This window comes from Podarcis melisellensis, assembly GCF_964234715.1.
Source record: "Podarcis melisellensis genome assembly, chromosome: 10".
Taxonomy (NCBI): domain Eukaryota; kingdom Metazoa; phylum Chordata; class Lepidosauria; order Squamata; family Lacertidae; genus Podarcis; species Podarcis melisellensis.
The window spans coordinates 63,669,536-63,690,908 of record NC_138542.1 but is presented as its reverse complement, the minus strand read 5'-3'; the positions used below and the strand labels follow the sequence as shown (position 1 = coordinate 63,690,908).

Genomic DNA, 21,373 nt, shown 5'->3' with positions numbered 1-21,373 from the left:
TTTATCTTGTATTTATTACTGTCCAAGAAAAGTCAAAGTATCTACCCATATATTTTTACATGATGGCTGCATGAGTGCAACTCCCTTTGGATATTCTTTGGCCTGATGTTGGAACCACACTTAGGAACATAGAATACTGCGAGGCCATTGGTCTATATATAGCTCAGTTGCGACGGTGGCTCTCCTGGGCATCAGATAGAAGATTTCCCTAGCATTAATCAGAGATTCAAGGCATTGAACCTGAGGCTTTTTGCTTGAAAAACAGGTACTCTATCATTGAGTTATAGCCCTTCACTGACACCTAATCATGGTCAGCACAAGCCATGGTTTGTTGCCTTATTCCCAGCAGTGAACAGTAAGTGAAAAGGTTGTAGCTCAGTGGTACAGTAGCTCAGTTAGTACAGTTAGTGGTACAGTTAGCTCAACATGAAAGCTCCCACGTCTTCCCACATCTTCCATGTAGGTCAAGTTGGTTGGCCACCTAGCCAGTGTTAAGAATGGAAAGAACCTGCATGGGGAATTTTGCTGGCTGTAGGCAGAACCACACATTTGCACTGCAACCAATGCATTGTGTAGAAGATCATGTACATTGCTTCTTCAATGCAATGTGTTTGCAGGAAAGGCCAATTGGTTAGGAGGTAACAGCAAGCGGGAAAAGGGTTCCTTAATTTTTCTGCCACTTTCTACCTGAAACTCCCCTATCCCAAGTTGCAAAAATGCAGGGTTTAGAACTGCTGCTAAAAAAAAAAGAAGCAGCTGGAGAAGAGAGTGAGGGGATGCAGTTGGGGGATTAATCTTAGGCATTCAAAGCAGAGGGCCTACCCTGAGTCATGTTCCTTCCCTATAAACACGTAGAAACACTTCAGAGTTTCTTAGAACTCTCTCAGATGCTTGGCTCCAGCAGGAACCTCCAGATCTTGCTTTGGAAGAAAAGTCAGAAGCAACTTTCACCTCACGTCTTATCAGTTTTGCTCAAGGCACAGAGAGTTCTCCACCAACCTTATACACTCAACCAGACAGTGGGCATCCATCATACAGCTTAGCTAGCAATCTGCACTCATGTGTCTGCTGTGTCCCTCATGGGCGGGCTGTACAGATCCACCCACCTCCCAGCAGATCACTCCTCTCAAACTTCCTTGGGCATTTTGCTCAAGCAGGAACCTCTAAATTCACTTCCCTTATTTTTCGCTTTGGGCAGAACTGTGATGGCAATTCTGCGCAAGACACAGCCTCCCTGGCAATGTGAGTTAGGGCAATCAGCACCCTTGGAAGCACCGTGGGAGACTGTGACAATGAGACCTATTAGCTCCGTAGCTGCAACAAAAGACAGCAAAGTCCCCGCTTTATCCTTGTCAAAAGAAGTTAAAACATAGATTGTATGAATGCCAACCCTGCTAGCAAAGCAAGTTACATTCAGTGTACAGTATGCACTGCTACAAACAGGGAGGGCAGTTTAATGTACCTGCTCATCCAGTCATTAGCCTCTCGGCAGGCGGTGCCAATGAGGGCAACCAATTAGTGCTAACTGTGACAGGTAGGACATCGCAGTGGGGGACTCCTGGAGAGAAGAAGGAGAGGAAGGGCTTCAAAACACATGTCCTCTCAAAGCAGGGGTTGGCAGGGGTCTTTCAACACAGAGAGCATGTGTCAGCCTCGGCACAGAAGCGACAATGTTGGCAATACTCCTTTTCATCCCCTTCCTACAAAAACCTGCCTCGCTACTGCTGTCACTGCACAAAGACTGGGGGTGGGGTGGGGTGGATTAAAGAGCATCACTGGGGGCAGGGGAGTAATAAGAGAGAAAGAGAACGGGATCAGGTACAAAGCCTTCTTCTGAAAGTTCCAAGAGATGTAATTGAAATCTATAAAGCCATGCGCTGACTGTGTACAGTGAACAGAGCAGTTGTTTTGCAGTCCAACTCAGGGACAGGCAACACGGACTAGAAGCCCCTGAGTTGAGTGAATGGCCTCATCCTGACTTTTTTGTGCTGTGTTTCTAGACACAGGTCTGGGCTTTAAAGCATCCTGGGGTGTTTTTTTTTGCCCTGGCACTTTCCCCAAGAAAAACTCACTGTTTACCGCTGACTGCAAACGGCAATATCCAGAAAACCCGAATTGCCGTTTGTTCCAATTTAGCATTAGAGAGCGGGTTTTCCTGGGGAAAGCAGGGGTGGGATGGGGGAAGTGCTCTGACACAGACCTGTGCCTGGAAAGGGCAGGGCAAAATGTAAGTGTGGATGAGCCAATGTCTCTTGTAGGACGTCCGAAGTGAAGAAATGCAGTCAGCTGCAACACTTGCCTCTCAACTTGGTTTAGTATCTTGGCAAGCTCTGAACTTATTGACCATATTTCAATTACAATTATATTGTAAATTGCTTTGGGACACTCCATGGGAAGTGATTCCTAAATGAAACAAGCATAGCAACAATAGGTAAAGGGGTAGAGGGGACCCCTGACCATTAGGTCCAGTTGCGGACGACTCTGGGCTTGTGGCTCTTATCTCGCTTTACTGACTGAGGGAGCTTCCGGGTCATGTGGCCAGCATGACTAAGCCGCTTCTGGCAAACCGGAGCAGCACATGGAAATGCTGTTTACCTTCCTAACGAAGTGTTACCTACTTGTACTTTGATGTGCTTTTGAACTGCTAGGTTGGTAGGAGCTGGGACCGAGCAACGGGAGCTCACCCCATCATGGGGATTTGAACCGCCAACCTTCCAATCGGCAAGCCCTAGGCTCTGTGGTTTAGACAACAACAACACTGCTCTTCAAACAAACCTTTCCACACTACTTCGCCTATTGAGGAAACTATGCACACATGCCATAGATAGAACATATACACATGGTATCTATTATTAATTAAAAATTAAAAATGTGAATATACCACCAGGGTGGTTTAGAACTTCTTAAAGTGCTCAAATGCAATGAATAATTCTAAAAACGAAGCATCGTCATAAACCCTTGGTTAAAACAGCAGTTAGCACAGCATCAGAAAATGTCACAACACCGCACTTAAAGCAACACACTTAAAAACCATGGAATATATTTTTTTTAAAATAAATAAATAAATAACTTCTTCTCTGGTGCCTAAGAGAGAAAGTGGAATAGTTTCTCCACAACATTACCTAACACATCGGACACACTGTCTTAAAGTGGCTAATAGTTGCATTGTTTTATTTCATTTATTTCTCTCCCTCCTTCCTCTCCTCCCACCCCCTGACTTGCTGGGTTCCACCCACTGCCCGCCACTGCCCACCAGTTCATACCCCTGGATCCACCCCCAAGTAAACATTCACTGGGGCTGCCCCTACTTCCATGTGGGAGGGATTTCTGCTCCCAATCGTCGTTTTGCATTTTTGCTTGCCATGAAACCAATAACCTTGGCAGAATTCCCCCATTTCCCATTAACCGCTATTATAGGTGCCTTTCTTTTTCTTATCAGAGTTCATAGGCCCTTCAATGACTAAGCCACATTCTGAAAAACAGACGCTTACTGTCCACTCCTTCTATCACTGACAGCTTTTTCCCCCCTTGCAAAAAAGAAAAAAAGACAGTGGAAACAAAGCCCTTTTAGATCACAAAACTTTGACTTCATTGCTCGTAATCTAGCCCTGGCTGGAGTCCTCCTGACGCTTCCTTTCCAATCTTTGTGTGACTATTCGCAGCACTTTACGCGGATCGAAGTTATCCCCCAGAAATCATTCCAGGATGAAGGCAGGCACCCACAGCATTGCTTGTTATGGCCCCCACGATTCTCATGCTGCCCAGAGTATTTGTATCAGAGGCTAAACCACAGTGTTGCTTTTCATATAAAGGCACAATAAGAGGCGAATATATTAACCTCTGCAAGCTTACACACACTGACAGTGCTTTATCTGGCACTCAGCTGACTCAACTGCAGAGGAGATCCATCTCAATTGTCTCCCAGCCTCTCGCCTGCTCATTAAGAGTGACTTATTATGCTGATATTATGTCACACGCTCAGCTCACAGGGATTCTCAGGCTCTCTCACCATGCCAGACCTATTCCATCTATTGCACAGAAAGGCCTCCTTCCCCAGGTCCCAGGACAGCAGGCAAAATCCAGCAACGAGCCAATGGAAGGCAGATCCAATTAACTCCGTAGGTCTTGTTGAAACTACTGGAACTGTGATTTAGCTGGCTATTTTGGGGGGAGGGTGTCTTCTAGGTTTGCCAAGGTGTGGTTTTGGAAGGTGTATCTAGGTCACAAGGTTGGTTAGCTATACAAGCATTTTCCGAAAATGTCACTTTGTTATGATTCTGAATAACCGTTGAACTAGTTTGCATGGCAAAGGAGGAGGACTGAGGATGGAGGAATGTGAAATGATATGCTCTACAATGGACCAAGGATTTGTGAATTGGCAGCATCATGCGCTGGCGGTAGCATTAATCACAGACTAAAAGAAGCAACAGTCATCTGTCTGGGGCCAACGGCTTTCAAAAAGGCCTTGAAACTGCCCGAGTTATGTGTAGCACAAAGGTACCTTTAGCATGAAGGAGACTATTAATTTAACAACTGTTGATCAGTGACTTTGGTATTCCAGGAAAGAGGTCCACAAAACCCCTTAATAAATTGGTTACTTAATCTTAGGTTGTCCTGCCTCCCTATGACATCACAGCAGTTGGGGAACCTCTGGTGTGTGAGGCAATCTTGGCCTGCCGGGGGTTCCAGTTTGGCCTAAAAGGTAAAGGTAAAGGGACCCCTGACCATTAGGTCCAGTTGTGGCTGACTGGGGTTGCGGTGCTCATCTTGCTTTACTGGCCGAGGGAGCCGGCGTACAGCTTCCAGGTCATGTGGCCAGCATGACTAAGCCGCTTCTGGCGAACCAGAGTGACGCACGTAAACGCCATTTACCTTCCCACCAGAGTGGTACCTATTTATCTATTTGCACTTTGACGTGCGGTTGGCAGGAGCAGGGATTGAGCAATGGGAGCTCACCCCATTGCAGGGATTCGAACCACCGACCTTCTAATCAGCAAGTTCTAGGCTCTGTGGTTTAACCCACAGCGCCACCCATGTCCCAGTTTGGCCTGCGATGCCCTTTTCTCAAAGCCACACTTATCCATCCACGGACATCCCTCTGTAATGTCAGCTGATGGGCAGGGGTGTAGGGTTCAACTTGACCATGGCTGTGCAGTTCCCCAAAGCACACTGGCACAGGCAGCCGATACACCAGGATCTAACGCCTGCTGTTGAGTTGGGCTTAAATCTAGCACAGTTCGGCAAGATTTGATGCAAACCCCTGCTAAAATAAAGGAAGAACCTTTGTTTCAGTAACTTCTTGCTGCCTGTGAGGTGCTCCGAAGTCCCGACTTTGGGACTTCAAAATGTGAAATCAATTGTGATGTCAGGTGATTGACATTGTGACATTAGGTGGGGGGTGGGTGGGAATTGGTTTGCTTTTTGTTTAGGGAAGCTTTTAATGTTTGATGCATTTTAATATTTTGTTGGAAGCTGCCCAGAGTGGCTGGGGAAGCCCAGCCAGATGGGTGGGGTATAAATATTATTATTATTATTATTATTATTATTATTATTATTATTATTATTATTATTTTGCTTCTGTTCTATTATGTATCTGGTTTTCTCATTTTGTATTGTTCTGTTGTGAACTGTCCTGGGATCTTTGGATGAAGGGTAGTATACAAATTTAATTATAATAATAATGGGAACTGTGCGCCTGAAATTTTATTTATTATTTACTCCTCCTCCTCTTCCTCCTGCTCCTCCTCCTCATCATCTAGACTTATATTGCACCATACTTCCAAGGAGCTTTAAAGACAGCATGGATTGCTCTCCCACTGCATTTTATTTTCACAATGGCCCTATGAGGTAGGATAGGCTCAAGGATGGTGACTGGCTCAAGGTCATGTGGGGGATTTGAATTCTCCCTGGTCCTAGTCTGATGCTCTAACGACTACAAATATATATTTATATTTGTATAAAGTCTTCAGGTAGTTGGTTAGCACAATGCATTCTGGACTTGTCCTGCTAAACGTGGCATTTTGTTGTAACCCATCCCTTAATCGGGATGATGAAGGGCAGTTTTATAAACCAAAAGAAGGAACGGGGAAAATAAGTAAATAAGTAGCTAGCTTATCTAATTCAGCCCCAGCCTCTAGTAGTCAAAAGCACATGGCCTCAAAGACAGATGCCTCATCTGCAGCTCTCATGGCCTTTGCTGGGTCCTAGGGCATGGTCTGAAGTTGTATGATGTACATAGCTGTCAAGCATCCCTTATTTGGCGGGACAGTCCCTTATCCCAGCGCCATGTCCCGCTGCTGCCCCTTATTGATGATGTCCTTTAAACAAGCTACTGAAGATAATGGGGCCCTTTCTATGTCCAGCTGTCCTTTGTCAACAACAAATTGTTGCTTTTTTGTGTTGAATATATGCTATATGGTAATTTATGGACCTAATAGGTATCTAAAGCCATTTGCACGCAACAAAATATGTATTTTATCAAAGTAATTGTTGATCCCTTATTTTGGCTGCTGATCCCTTATTTTCGAGGCTGCTGGTCCCTTATTTTCAAATCTGTAAATTGACAGTTATGATGATGTAACTCCCTTGCTGAAGGTATGTGGGTTTGTGCCTGGTCTGCGTATGGCTGGAAGACCCAGTGTGCCTTGGAATCCTGCACATGCAAACTTGAGTCCTGTCAGTGAAGCAAAGGAGACTCTAAATGTATTGTGGCAAACAGCCATCAGCAGACCTATCCTCCTTAATGTACGGCTGCATGCTCACCACATTTATACCATAGGACTTTCCCCTGAAAAATCTCAGGAACCGACAAACAGAACTACAATTCCGAGCACTGCTAACTCCAGTTCCCAGGATTCCTTAGGGAAAGGTCGCATGCTTTATAAACGTATGGAGTGAGCCCGAGCTCCTTAGAAAACAACGGCCTTCACCTCACCTTGCAGCAGCGAATCTTGTAAATCAGCGACTCACGTGTGAAGCACTGTTTCCTTTCGTCCCTCCTAAGCAAATTACCACGAAAGGCTCTGAGGGCTAGCATTCTGAGTGGGTGCTAAGCATCCCTCTCTGTCCCCTCTGCTTTACCAGCAAGTCACAGTTCCTTTAAACCAGGGGAATGGGTGCGGGAACGGCACTTTCGAAGCCCGCCCTCTCCCAGGTGAAAAGAAAGCTACTTCCAGATGTAGATTTGTAAATGAAAAGGGTGGGTGGGGGGTGTGTGCCAGACAAAAAAAGGCGGGGCGCAAAAGAGAAAGAGGGGGAAAACCACATTGTGTGTGTTTTGCGGGGTTGGAACAGGAGAGAAAACTGCTTTCCATATTTATTTAACCTTTGCCTCCTCCGTCATTGTAGCCGGACTTACCTGCAGTTGGAGAGGACCTAAGCCGGGGGTTGCCGCGGCAGCAGCTGCCATGGTTGTTGGGATCAGCTGAACAGGGTAAGGGTCACCTAAGTAAGAGAATAATAGAGGCGTCAGCACCTTTTATCCACTCTCCACCTGCAAATTAAACTCCTGCATTCACTCTTTCCAAAAGCCTCCTTTTGTGTGCCTCGCAGAGGCCTAATGAAAAGCTCCATTGTGAGGCCTTTTACTAACACTCTTCACAATTCTGGCTGAGAGAGGAATGTGAATAAAAGGCGCAGGCAATTAAGGCGGAAACCTCATCCTTTTTCATGATGTATTTAGGGAAATGGGGAGGGGGGGAGGGGAGTGCACACTGATCAGAGGGCTGAGCTTCCAGAGAGAGAGAGAGAGAGAGAGAATATATCTACAAAGGAGAAAAAAGGAGAAAAAGAAAACAGCGCAACCTTGATAAGATCGCCATGCCGGATTGGGGCGTGGGGGGCGAACCTACAGGCTGAGCCGAAGTAGGAACTTAACCAAACAGAGGGAAGCTAGTAGCACCGACACTTAACACACACATTGCCAGCGTTTGGGAGATGCAAACAGAGCCCCACTTGCGTAATTGGAACACTATGCTCACACCAAAGATCGTTACCTAAGTCCACCCCTTATATCTGTGTCTCAAATCCCATTTTCATTTAATACAGTCCTGCACTGGCTGTTGGAAAAAATGTAATGGGAAAGCCCTTGCACTATGGTTACCAGATTTTTTTCAATGAATCCGGGGACACTTTTTTATTTCTTTTTTTGAAGCTGAGTAGCAACAGGGAGTCAGTAGTGGGGATCGTGAGGCAAAAGACCCTGGGCCCAAGTACACATGCATATTGTATAAAAGTGCAACGACCTTCTTTCGCACTCTGTGAAACATAAATGCACAGAGTTTTTTTAAAAAAAACTGGGCAACGGCCGCCCACCTGTGACTCCTGAGCCTCCCCCATCAGTCAAAACAAAGGGGAAAGGGGGCAGGAGATCTGTATCGCTGGACGTCCCCGGTTCCCCTTTGGCAGTGGCGGCAGCTGCGGCAGTCAGCAGCCCGGAGCCAACCTGGTAGCGCAGTTGGCTCTGGCTGGTTTCAGGAGCTGCTCACTGCCCGCTGCCGTGGGGCCCACCATTTTTCCTCTCCGGAAGTCCCCATATGATGTGTTGCGCACAAGACACATCATATGGGGACTTCCAGTGAGGAAAAATGGCGGCTGCCATGGCAGCAAGCAGCGAACAGCTCCTGAAGCCAGCCAGAGCCAACTGCGCTACCAGGCTGGCTCCTGAGGCTGCTGCTGCCACGTTTCCTGGTGAGAGATTAGCAAATCTGGGGACATTCCAGGGATGGAATTTGTCCGGAGACAGATTTGCAAATCCAGGGACTGTCCCCAGGAACCGGGGACGTCTGGTAACCCTACCTTATACCATTTGTGTCCAGGTTGTTGCTACTGCTGTTTTTAACTTTCAGAATGTTTAATTTCACTCTGGATGCAAGTGCCACCATGACCAGATATTTAGATTGGTCCTTGAACAGCTGACACGGCATTTTCAGTGGTGGCACCACACATCCCACAAATGCATTGCTGAGAGAGATTCATAGGGTCCCAAGAGTTCAGCCCATTTAGACAGATGGCTGGTGAAGACGGTGTTTTTAGGCTAGCTACTTTTTCCTCTGCTGCCTTCTGGAAGAAGTGTGTTAATAACAACTCACTGCTCTGATTTTTTTTATAAAAAAAAACAACAACACCCAAAACTTATTTCTCAGTCGAAACTTGATCATAGGTGGCACCTTAATTATTTCACATTCCTCATGGCAAAGAACCCTTAGTGAATGGCCCTGAAGCCCTCAGAAACAGTTATTACAGACCAGAGGCTGTGAACTTCCTTCTGACAAGGCTTTTGAGCTTTATTTTGATAAGAACTCTTATACCACTTCAACAGCTGGGAACTGTAGTTTGCTACGGGTGATGAGACTCCCCTCACAGAGCTACAATTCCCAGGGTTCCTTGTTAAAGCACAGGAAATATTCACAACAAATGCTCTTCTGTTTCTGCAATCTAACTTTGAATATATCTACAAAAGCAGGCCTTCATCAGAAACGGCTGCCTTGATAACCCTTTCCATTTTTGTGCAGAAAACAAAGGGCCGAATTGTTAACATCTAGCCTTTGCAGTTAACACAGATGTGCTCTGCCTTATATATTCCTGGCCTTTCTAAATGACAAAATGTTTAAAAAGCTTTCCACTCCATTAATAAAGATCATTGGAGCATTTGTGCACGGCCCAATGATGTGCTAACAGAAATTATTAGCCCAGGAAAGTCTTTGGAAACAAGACTTACAACGGTACACATTCATTAGGAAAGCACAATGCAAAGTCATGGTACATTTGATTCAACGGGCACAATAAGCTTTCCTTTCTGAACGCTGTTTCTTTTCTAGCTAATAGAAGGGAAGTACATTTAAGATAAATTGCAAAGGGCCACATTGCAACAACACACTTCATTGTTGCTAGTTATCAGTGTAAGACGCAATCTGCACTTTATATTTAAAGCAGTACCGACCATTTTAAAAACTCTTGGCTTTCCCCAAAGAATCCTGAGGACTGTAGTTTGTTAAGGGTACTGAAAATTGTCAAGAGACCCCTATGCCCCTCACAAAAGTACAGGATCTGCATCAACAGGTGTCTAGTGTCCAGATCAAAGGAAGTAATAGCACCACTCTATTCTGCCTTGGTCAGACCACACCTGAAATACTGTGTCTACTTCTGGGACACCACAATTTAGGAAAGGTGTTGAGAAACTGGAAGGTGAGTAGAGGATGGCATCCAAGATGATCAAGGGTCTGGAAACTAAGACTTATGAAGGGAACTGTTGAGGGAACTGTGTATGCTTAGCCTGGAAAAGAAGAGACTGAGAGGAGATACAATAGCTATCTAGCTAAACGGCTGCCACATGTAGGATGGAGCAAGCTTGTTTTTTTTCTTTTCTTCCAATGGCTTCATGTTACAAGAAAGGAGATTCCAACGAAACAACAGGAAGAACTTTTTGACAATAAGAGCTGTTCTGATCGTGGAATGGACTCCCTCTGAAGGTGGTGGACTCTCGTTCCTTGGAGGTTTGCAAGCAGAGGTTGGACGGCCATGTGTCATGGATGCTTTATTTGAGATTTGCAGGGGGTTGGACTAGATGACCCTCAGGGTCCCTTCCTATGATTCTATGATTCATTGCTCTGCCTACTTTTGACCTGTCTGCTATGAGCACGTGTCCCTCAGAAGGCCACCTAGAAAAGAATGTGGTCCTTCGGGATGAAAAAGGTTCCCTTCCTCTGACCTAAACCCACCATATCTTACTTAGCTGAGATACTTTTGTCAGCTGCACACACACAAAAGTCTAAATCTATCTTTTTGTCTTCATCTTCTCCCCCTTAGGGCTTGGCAATTGTTAACAACCTGGACATCATCTGACAGCACTTAAATGAGAAATTAGCCAGCAGCCTTTTCCAAGCCATGCCTGCGGACCTTGTGTACATGAGACATAATTATACGGCCCACATGATACCCCATTAAACAATGAAACATGTGATGAACTAAAAAACAGAGATACATCAGCAAATCTGCCTGGGGAAGTTTATGGTATTTAAATCCTAAACATTAATTTTATTGTCCTGTATGAGAAACCAATTAACTATGAGTTTCATTATTTCTTTTTATTGGATGTAGGGGATATTGTTCAGAAAACCGTCAATGGTGAATTCAGCATATTTTAATTTTATTAGGCTTGGCTTGTCCACTCTCGTACCCAGTTGCGCCAAGTTGAAATAGTAATTAGATATTTCATCAAAAACCGTGTTTGGGCTTTTCTGCAAATTTGATTTTTTTGTTTTTTAAGTTTCCACTCAAAGGGAGCTGATATGTAAGAAATACACAATGCATCTATTGTCTAGCCATTCCCCGCCCAAAACAAGGATGAAAGAGGGATGAAAGCACATCAACCCCAAAGTCCAGGCAGATGACATATGACTCAACAGCTAATGGGCAGCAAATGTATGCTTCTCCCATTGAAAAAAAAAGGGGGAGGGACTTAAAAATGCTTCACTTCTGCTGCATCATACTCAAACCCCCACAAGGATTAAAAGAAGCAGCAAATATTCTCCAAAAGGGAGGGAGATGGAAATTCCAGCAGATTCTAACCTGAGAAGATTTCCATTCATCTATATTCTGCCAGTATAGGTATAATTAATCTAGGGTTCAGACTTGAATGTGCCGTCTGTGCTCAAATTTCAGCAAAGTCAAGAACAGTGGCATTTGGGGTTTTGGTTAACACCCAGCAGAGGAGGGCTCAGAAATGAATCTCTCCCATTCTGAGAAAAACAAGGCACTCCTAGATGAGCCCAAATTCTCCTGGAGTCCAGCTCTTGGTGCTTAGGCTTTGCCTAAAAGAGTGAACGTATCGCCCCAAAAGGATACTTATTTGCATGAAAGTTGCATATGCTAATTTGTATGTAAAGAGTAGCCATTCCCAATAGGTATTTTGGACTGCAGTTCCCATCAAGTAGGACTAAGCGTCAAAATTCTACTGCATTGAACATAAAACTATGTAACTCTTCTGAAACTCATTCCTTACTTCCAAATAGATCACCAAGGCCTGGTTGGCATCCGTCTTGAGAGACAATGGAGTGCACCTCTGGGGGTGAAGTCAAACCACTGCATTAGCAACACTGAAGGGGAAACCTGGGCAGTGTGTATGGAGGTCCTGGGCTGCCCTGACAACAAAATCCCCCTGCTCAGCCTTGTTGATGTGGTCCAAAAGAAAGCAGAGCAATATGTTTGGCACCAGCTTGGCTGCAAGAATTGATATAAGGAGGTGTACAAGGCACCACTCAGCTGCCTTAGGGACTCCACTCTCGATTTATGTAGGGTTTACTCCTTAGCCTTTTCTTCTCCAGAAGATGTCCTGCAAGGCAGGCAGCAGAGGTTAAGGACCAGAGTTTTCCTTCTCCTAGATGGGCTACCCTCCCAGGTTGATGAGACCCATCTGCCCCTCATCAAAGCCTAGATCCTCAGGAATGATGTAGGGCTACATGCATGGGACAGAACTCCCAAAACTCCCTTAGATTGCCCCATGTCATGGATAAATTTGGCAAATGTGACTTTATTGATGAAAAGGGTCTTTCAAGAACATCTCCCTGAAGGCAGCTATTACAGGCATCCCTCAGGCCTAGGCAAAAACCTGGTTCAGTTTTCTTTTTCATTTCCATGGCGACCAAAATGTGTGATGTCATGTCAGTCTCATGGATGTGATGTGCTACACAGCTGCCATGCTGTTAATATACTAGCAGTTGAAAAGCAAACACACATACACAGTGCCACACTGTGCTAAACATGGAATTAATTGAATCTGCCAGATATGTTTAATGGGATGCAGTCTTGACCTTTTGCAGGCCTACAAATATAAATAGCAATATTCAACATTCAACAGCTTTAAGTTACATGTTCGGCAACGTGAATCACTGCATCTGCCATATGAGGAAGAACAGCTATAGGGACACTCTGTATCCATGCTATGGGGCAGGGCAGCTCTTGGATGAGCTTAATAGCCCTGATTTTCCAGTGTGGAGAAAGGGAGAACACTTCACTGTGGTCCATATGTGTCCGTGAATAGCCACAGCCAAGATAAGTGATTCGGTAGGCTGGGGTCAAACTGACCCAAACAACACTGACAGTGTTGTTGCATATGGAGAATGCAGAAGTTGGTTTACTTTTACTCAATTGTAACTTACTCTGGAACTTCACTGCAGATGGTGACAGCAGTCATGAAATTAAAAGATGCCTGCTTCTTGGGAGAAAAGCAATGACAAACCTAGACAGGATCTTAAAAAGCAGAGATATCACCTTGCCAACAAAGGTCTGTATAGTTAAAGCTATGGTTTTCCCAGTAGTGATGTATGGAAGTGAGAGCTGGACCATAAAGAAGGCTGATCGCCGAATAATCGAAGAATTATGGTGCCGGAGGAGACTCTTGAGAGTCCCATGGACTGCAAGAAGATCAAACCTATCCATTCTGAAGGAAATCAGACCTGAGTGCTCACTGGAAGATCAGATCCTGAAGCTGAGGCTCCAATACTTTGGCCACCTCATGAGAAGAGAAGACTCCCTGGAAAAGACCCTGATGTTGGGAAAGATGGAGGGCACAAGGAGAAGGGGATGACAGAGGAAGAGATGGTTGGACAGTGTTCTCGAAGCTACCAGCATGAGTTTGACCAAACTGTGGGAGGCAGTGGAAGCCAGGAGTGCCTGGCGTGCTCTGATCCATGGGATCACGAAGAGTCGGGCATGACTAAACGACTAAACAACAACAACAACTTACTCTGGTGTATTCTCCTCAACACTTGACAAGGAAATATGTACGGCTGGCTTATCAAATGGTTACATATCCTTCATGGAAAATTACCACTTGCTAAACAGCTGCCTGAGTGCATTCTCAGTAAACACTGTGGGAGCTGTTTATGAATTGCTGGCTGATGTACTGCATCAAAACTCAGCGCTGCACCAGGAACCAGCCCGAGTGAAATGTTTTGCACATTTGGCAATGCGGGGAAAAAAGGCCTCACCTTCTCATCCCTCCTTGCGTAACCGCTCACTTATTTCTGTGCATTGCCCTCACTTGCTTGCTTGACTATGTAGCGTTGTGATGTCGTTCTGTTAACTGCGCGATCCCTGATTGGGTGCAATTGGCTGCGTAACTAATCCAGCAAACAGGAAGCAACAGCCAAGAGGGAAATTAGCAACAGCCAGGGAATACAGTACAGTGGAATTGAACAGAGTATGATTTGAAGTGATGTATGGAAGTGAGAGCTGGACCATAAAGAAGGCTGATCGCCGAAGAATGGGTGCTTTTGAATTATGGTGCTGGAGGAGACTCTTGAGAGTCCCATGGACTGCAAGAAGATCACACCGATCCATTCTTAAGGAAATCAGCCCTGAGTGCTCACTGGAAGGACAGATCCTGAAGCTGAGGCTCCAAGACTTTGGCCACCTCATGAGAAGAGAAGACTCCCTGGGAAAGACCCTGATGTTGGGAAAGATTGAGGGCACAAGGAGAAGGGGATGACAGAGGACGAGATGGTTGGACAGTGTTCTCAAAGCTACCAGCATGAGTTTGACCAAACTGCGGGAGGCAGTGGAAGACAGGAGTGCCTGGTGCGCTCTGGTCCATGGGGTCACGAAGAGTCGGACATGACTAAACGACTAAACAACAACAACTACAACATGGTTTGAAGGTGGCTGACATGCATTCCACCCTGGGTGCCACGAAGGAATGAAGATGGGATATAAATATAAGAAAATAAATAAGCAAAACACTCTTCACACAATGTGAGTGACTTTTGCTTAAAAGCTCAATCCCCATTTCACTGACAAAGTGTGAGTTTGTCAGTGACACCCCCCCCCAAAAAAAAGATAAATAACCCAAGCTGGAGAATATTCATTGCAAATTCGTGTTGTTTTAGTCCAGTTCTACCTATTTATATTTTGCAAGTTTGGGGAGGGGGGATTCAACCTTGAAGATTAACACTTTGGAAAAGACTTATCACCAGCACAGTCCTTTTTTTTTTTTGCCTTGGAAATGAATTTCAACTGCTCCTTTAGCGAATACTGTGCTAACAAAAAGAAAACAATTGATGGATTCATGAGTTAGTCAATGATACACTGATGCGGACATAATAAAGCCAAACAGAAGGACCAAAGACAGAAGCTCCCAGAACAAGAGGGCTTTAGATAGCTAGATAGGAAGCTGATGTCAGAAGAGTTAGATAAGCGGAAATGAATGAAACCAGTTTTTATGAAATCCACGATGAAGATAAATCTCTTTGCTGAAATGAAGACTTTTCAGAGCTCTCCCCTTTCCCCCTCCTTCTAAAAAAAATATAAAACAGCCAGTGCCATGATGACAGGAGCGCACAAGTTTCTATATAAAATTGTCCAAATGCGTTCATATGCACACACAAACACACTCCACTGAAAGCAAAAGCCATCAAGGATTAATCTGCTGCATTTTTTTCAACCTTAGACTGTTATAAAGATACTCATGCTTTGTGTTAGCCCATAAATTGAGAGGCATATGCTACCCTTGATCTATGCACAGAACTCCTGTTGAGATTAATGGGACTTGCATGTTGTTTGGAAGTTGCTTGCAAAAAGGGCAAATTAAACCTCTTCATTAAATAGGGAACAGGCTGTTTTAGAAGGAAATCTTATTTCCCCTACAACAGTGTTAAGTCTCTCTCTCTCTCTTCCCCCACCCCTCAATCCCTCTTCTTCCTTCGGGGGGTTGGAGTGGGAAAAAGGCACTGCAAACAACGGCAGCTTTAGGCAATAAGAGACGTATGTTTCAAAGGTATCTGGTCTGTTTGTTTGGGTTTTATGCTCTCAAATGTCACTATCAAGAAAATTCCAGATGATTTTAAAAAAATTATATCTATCTATCTATCTATCTATCTATCTATCTATCTATCTATCTATCTATCATCTATCTATCTATCTATGGGGAAGGTGTTTCGTTTTGTTTTTTAAAAGCTGTATCTGCAAATCCTTCTTCCTACCTGCAGTGAAGGTGAAGAGAGTTTTTTTTGTAGGAGCCAAGTACAGGACTGGGGTAGGAATGCACTTTGGTTCTCCTTTAAAGACAAATTAGGACTCTCTGTAACGATATGTGAACCGTAACCAAAGCTGCCCCTTGCTATTTGCACTTATTGTAATTTTGTAATGCAGTTCTCCAGCCAAAATGTTTCTACAAAGATGTACACATCAGGGCAAAGGGTGCATAAAAGGGCATTGATCAGTGACCACATTTAATCAATAATAGTTTTTTATTGCATTGTAGCATATAATTTATTTTTTTGTATAATTCTCACGTATACTTCATGGCCATACGTTTCTGCCTGACTACAACCTCTGTTTGGTTTATTTTTAATAGATTTGAATCTGTTCGTGAAAATAAGATAAAAATGCACTAAATTAGGGGAAATTGTATTATCAGATCGGGGGAGGCTCCAAACCAGCTTAATTGATCATCACTAAAGATGCAGAGCAGATGTTGATTCTTGGGAAGACAGAGTTTCTCTAGTGTACCAGAGATGTTGATTCTTGGGAAGACAGAGTTTCTCTAGTGTACTGTGAACCAGGAAATCCCTGGATCAAATCTCACTCTCACACAAGTCGGTGGCCTCAGGTAAGCCACTCACTCACCTTCAGTGATCCTAGCTCATAAGACAATCTCAGGGCTGTGGGTTCAAGTACCATATTGGTCAAAAGATTCCTGCACTACAGGGGGTTGGACTAGATGACCCTTGTGGTCCCCTCCAACTTTATGATTCCATCCCCATTTACTTCCTCTAATAGCAAACCAAGCTCAGGAGAACCTGAAATTTTGCAGAATACGGAGCTGCCTTTAGGGAGGAAAATGAAGAGGCAAAAAAAATAAAGGCAGGTGGATGAGAATAACTGTGCATGGTGGCCAATGGTATGTTGAGTTTGTGGGACAGGGACCTGTGTGTTTAAAAGTAATGGAGTATCCTGGAAAGGGGCATAACTTGGCATGAATTTGGAATGTTTCGCACTGAACCGAAGACCTGTGCAACAGTCCTGTAAGATAGGCTGCTATTCATATGGAATACAATGGTACCTCTGGTTATGTACTTAATTCGTTCCGGAAGTCTGTTCTTAACCTGAAACTGTTCTTAACCTGAAGCACCATTTTAGCTAATGGGGCCTCCTGCTGCTGCTGCTGCTGCTGCGTGATTTCTTTTCTCATCCTGAAGCAAAGTTCTTAACCCGAGGTACTATTTCTGGGTTAGCGGAGTCTGTAACCTGAAGCGTATGTAACCCGAGGCACCACTGTAGACCTTTGTCTTGCACCAATGCTCATTTAAGGCAGGTCTGCATCTTCTGGCCCCACCCACAACCTCATTTGAGGTCCCATTCACAAAGAAGCTTTGTATACATGGGTTCATCTCAACATGCATAGGCTCTGAGCACACACCTGGGGAAAAATGGAGGGTACAGATCATGCACCAGGGGAGTCTGGGTTTGTTTGGGTGTCTCCACGCAGGGCCCTGTGCAGACAGGATCTTGAATACATGGAGGCTGAGGTGAAGTCCCTGAGTGAAATTCTGAACTGGCAATTGAGCCAGAAGCTTCCTGGTTGAGAAGACACATTTTTGGCCATCATGCTACAACATCTCTTGCTCAGCCTCATTAAAACATTAATATTCTGATTGCACCCGGGCGAGCGGGAGGGGAGTTGACTAGACTTACTGCAGCCTGCCTTGTAGCTGAAACCAGGAGGAAGGAGGAATCCCTGCTGTGCTGCTGCTGCTAGAGTCCGCTGGTCTGGAGGGAATACTGGAATCATTAATGGCGGCAGCTGACCTTGGACCTGCTGAACAGGAGAAGGAAAATCAAACCAGAAATCGGGGCTTCTCCTTCATGGTAAATTTGCAACAGGACAGTGGTGGCATTTGCAAGTGAAAAGATTGGCCTACAGTGAATCCAGTCCAGAAGAGAACAGTCTATGCACTGAATATTTTTTATATTTTGCAAAATTTGTATACCACTTTATAATCATAATAAAAAACCTCTAAGCGGTTTATGAAGGACAACCTAATGCATACCTTCAAAATGCAGACAAAAACAAACGTTAGAAACACATTAACACTGCATTTTAAAAGGGAAATAAAATCAGCCATCTTAATACATGTTGAAATTGCATGCTTAGGATTGTTGATTGTTGATTTTTTATTTTATTTTTAGCTGCTGGCAAAACCAATGCAGCTTTGGTGCCCGACTAATATTATTGGGAAGGGAGTTCCAAAGAGTAGCCACTGCCACAATGAAGTACTGAGTCCTTGCAAATGTGGAACGAACACTTGTAAATAATAATAATAATAATAATAATAATAATAATAATAATAATAATAATACAGTAATTTTTATTGCTCTGTATGTGCTAATTGGCTTACCAATACCAGGATGACTGTGTAATAGAGACAACTTTCTGCATGTGAATGGGAACTATAAGGAAGGCAGGTAGCAGGGCCTGTTCTTTCCTGCATTCCAGACCTCACAGATTACAATTTACTGCCCACTCCCTTCCATTAGATGATATCTGAAGCTCTCAAACAGTCACAAGATCTGGTTCAGAGGTTCATTTGCAGAGCTACAGGGTCCTATGAAATGATGACCCACCACAAATGCAGACTACCCGCCAATTATGACACTGTCCCACTCCAACTTGGATGCCCCAGCTGGCAAAAAGTCTGGAGGTGGGGAACATCTGCTGTCCGGTTGCCTCTGAAATAAGATGTTGCTTCCCCACATTTCCGTGTCGCTTGAAAATAAGCCACCGCCCCCATGAGCCATCAGACACTCCCCCACATCTCTGGCCATGGCAATACTCAAGAAGAAAACCACTGCATGGAATTGAGGTCTCTCTCTCTCTATTTCTTTCCCTTCTCCAGTGTCTGGTGTATTGCTATGAAGAAGACAGGACCTCCGCTGGCCTCTAGGAAATGTAGCTGGTTGCGTAGAATATCAATGACCAGGAGATCATGGGACTTATATCCCCAAATTAGTCTGAGGCATGTCTTTCAATTGGCGTTAATGAAGGTCCACATTCAGGTGGAACTTATTTATTAGGAAATAAATAAGAAATACATTCTCCGGAGGGGCAAACAATGCTTGTCTGTTGCAGGGAACGTCTTAAGGGCTATCACATTTATTATGGCATGATAAACCCTTTTGGAGTACTGTTCAGTTCTTCAGATGCATGGAATTTTATCCTGATTTAGAGGTATGCAACACTAGCATCACAAAGATCTGTATGCGCTGCCTTCCTGAAACAAAATATCTCTCTCTCTCTCTCTCTCTGTCTCTCTCTCTCTCTCTCTCTCTCTCTCACACACACACACACACACATTTTGGAAATGCAGTTTCCTCTAATATAATGCATTTTGCACGTTATTTGCACTAACCTATGCTTTTTGCACCACTAGAATGTGCATTGTTGATAGCATTATGAGGCTGAAGAACAGTCTTGCAAAATTTGGAGAAGGGCAAATTTTGAACCACGACTGCATTTTCATGTACGCTATTGTTCCAGAAAGTACAAACTAAGCCCACCTTTAAATGCAAACCGAACCAAATTTCTCCCTTATCCCTTATCTTACATTATCTAAGTAAAAAAAGGGTAAGGGACCTCTGACCATTAAGTCCAGTCACAGACAACTCTGGGGTTGCAGCGCTCATCTCGCTTTACAGGCCGAGGGAGCCGGCGTTTGTCTGCAGTTTTTCCAGGTCATGTGGCCAGATTGACTAAACTGCTTCTGGTGCAATGGAACACTGAAACCAGAGCAGCGCACGGAAACACCGTCTACTTTCCCGCTGGAGCGGTACCTATTAATCTACTTGCACTTTGGGGTATGCTTTCGAACTGCTAGGTTGGCAGGAGCTGGGACTGAGCAACGGGAGCTCACCCCATTGCAGGGATTTGAACCGCTGACCTTCTGATCGGCAAGCCCAAGGCTCAGGGGTTTAGACCACAGCGCCAACTGCGTCCCTATTATCTAAGTAGTGAACCTTTATTAACGAGTTCAGCTGAGCATGCAAGTTTCCCCCACCCAAAAGGTTGCCCAAAAGGTTTTGGAATCTGGGGTCATCAGTAAACAATTCAAGCAGACCAATGAATCAGTGGCTTCTGGACCACCAAGGCACAAACTTACTTGTGGAGTGACTCCACTGAAGCCCAAAGCGCCTTGCTCACCTGCCACAGCACTGCACAATTATAAACACAACCTTGACATGAAAGCAGTAGAAGCTGGTGGGGTGGCACAGACAGGGATGAAATCCTGAGCTGGCTCCCAACACTGGGCATTACTGTCAGTTCCCGAGAAGGCAAAAAGGAACTCAGTGCAGTGCAGATTCCTCCTCCTCCTGCTGCACCAAAAACACCCTGCTGCCTTGCATCCCTCTCCTCTGCAACCAACAGTGACATTTTGCACTGGAAAGCCAGGTCAGCAATGCCACCCCCCACCTCTATGCTGGCTGCTGGCTCCTCACTACACAGGAATATAGGGGATAGCTTAGTTGGTAGAGCGTGAGACTCTTATTAATCTCAGGGTTGTGGGTTCGTGCCCCACGTTCGACCAAAGATTCCTACTTTGCAGGGGGTTGAAATAGATGACCCTGGTGATCCCTTCCAGCTCCACAATTCTATGATTCAATCACCATTTACTCCCTTCTAATAGTGAACCGAGAGGGTGAGCACAGGGGAACCCAAAAAGTTTGCAGAAATACAGAAGTGCCTTTAGGAAAGAAAATGAAGAGGGGGGGAATGGAGTTGGAAGAGGCCTAACCGTGCTTAGTGGTCTAGTGGTATGTTGAGTTTGTGGGACTGGGACTTGTGTGTTGGAAAGTAATGGGGTATCCTGGGAAAGGGCATGGCTGACTGGTTGACTGGCAACACTACAATTCTAACATGGAAGCATTGTTTGGTGCATAGGGCACACTTTGGGAAACAGAAGCAAGCATCAGCCTCAGGAGTTTGGGGCAGCGACAATGTGGAACTACCACAGAACACTTGCTGGTCACAGACTGCACTGTACTGCACTGGGTCTCACACAGAGAAGCACCCTGTTCTGTTTCCCATGCACCAAGAAAGGAAAATTCCACCACTAATTCCTAACTCAAGCGACTTCTCCTTTTCCACTCGTGCCCCTGTTGTTATTCTAGTTCAGCTAACAAACGGCGCACACGCCCCGCAATTTATTATTATTTTTAACACCCTGGAATAATCCCATCCCTGCCTTGAATCGATATTTCGTTTTTCTTTTTGAAAAATCACAAAGAAACTCCATTCTCCTTTTAGAAACAAAAATGAACAGCCGAGTGGAATTTTCGCATTGCATTCTTCGGCAGAGAGCCATGGAACTTAAAAAAAAAA

At 44.7% G+C, this 21,373-nt stretch overlaps 1 protein-coding gene across 9 annotated transcripts in view; it reads right to left on the bottom strand.

Moving 5' to 3' along the window:
- SOX5 (SRY-box transcription factor 5) overlaps window positions 1–21,373 on the bottom strand; it is a 749,551-nt gene that overhangs the window by 109,888 nt on the left and 618,290 nt on the right. For 7 of the 9 annotated variants that reach the window (XM_081926958.1, XM_081926959.1, XM_081926960.1 and 4 more), the window contains 2 exons: window positions 17,692–17,815; window positions 7,358–7,443 (listed from right to left, as the gene is read on the bottom strand). In XM_081926958.1, coding sequence (XP_081783084.1) covers window positions 7,358–7,443; window positions 17,692–17,815 — 210 coding nt within the window. The remainder of the gene's footprint in view (window positions 1–7,357; window positions 7,444–17,691; window positions 17,816–21,373) is intronic. The other 2 variants (XM_081926963.1, XM_081926957.1) reach the window with 1 other exon arrangement.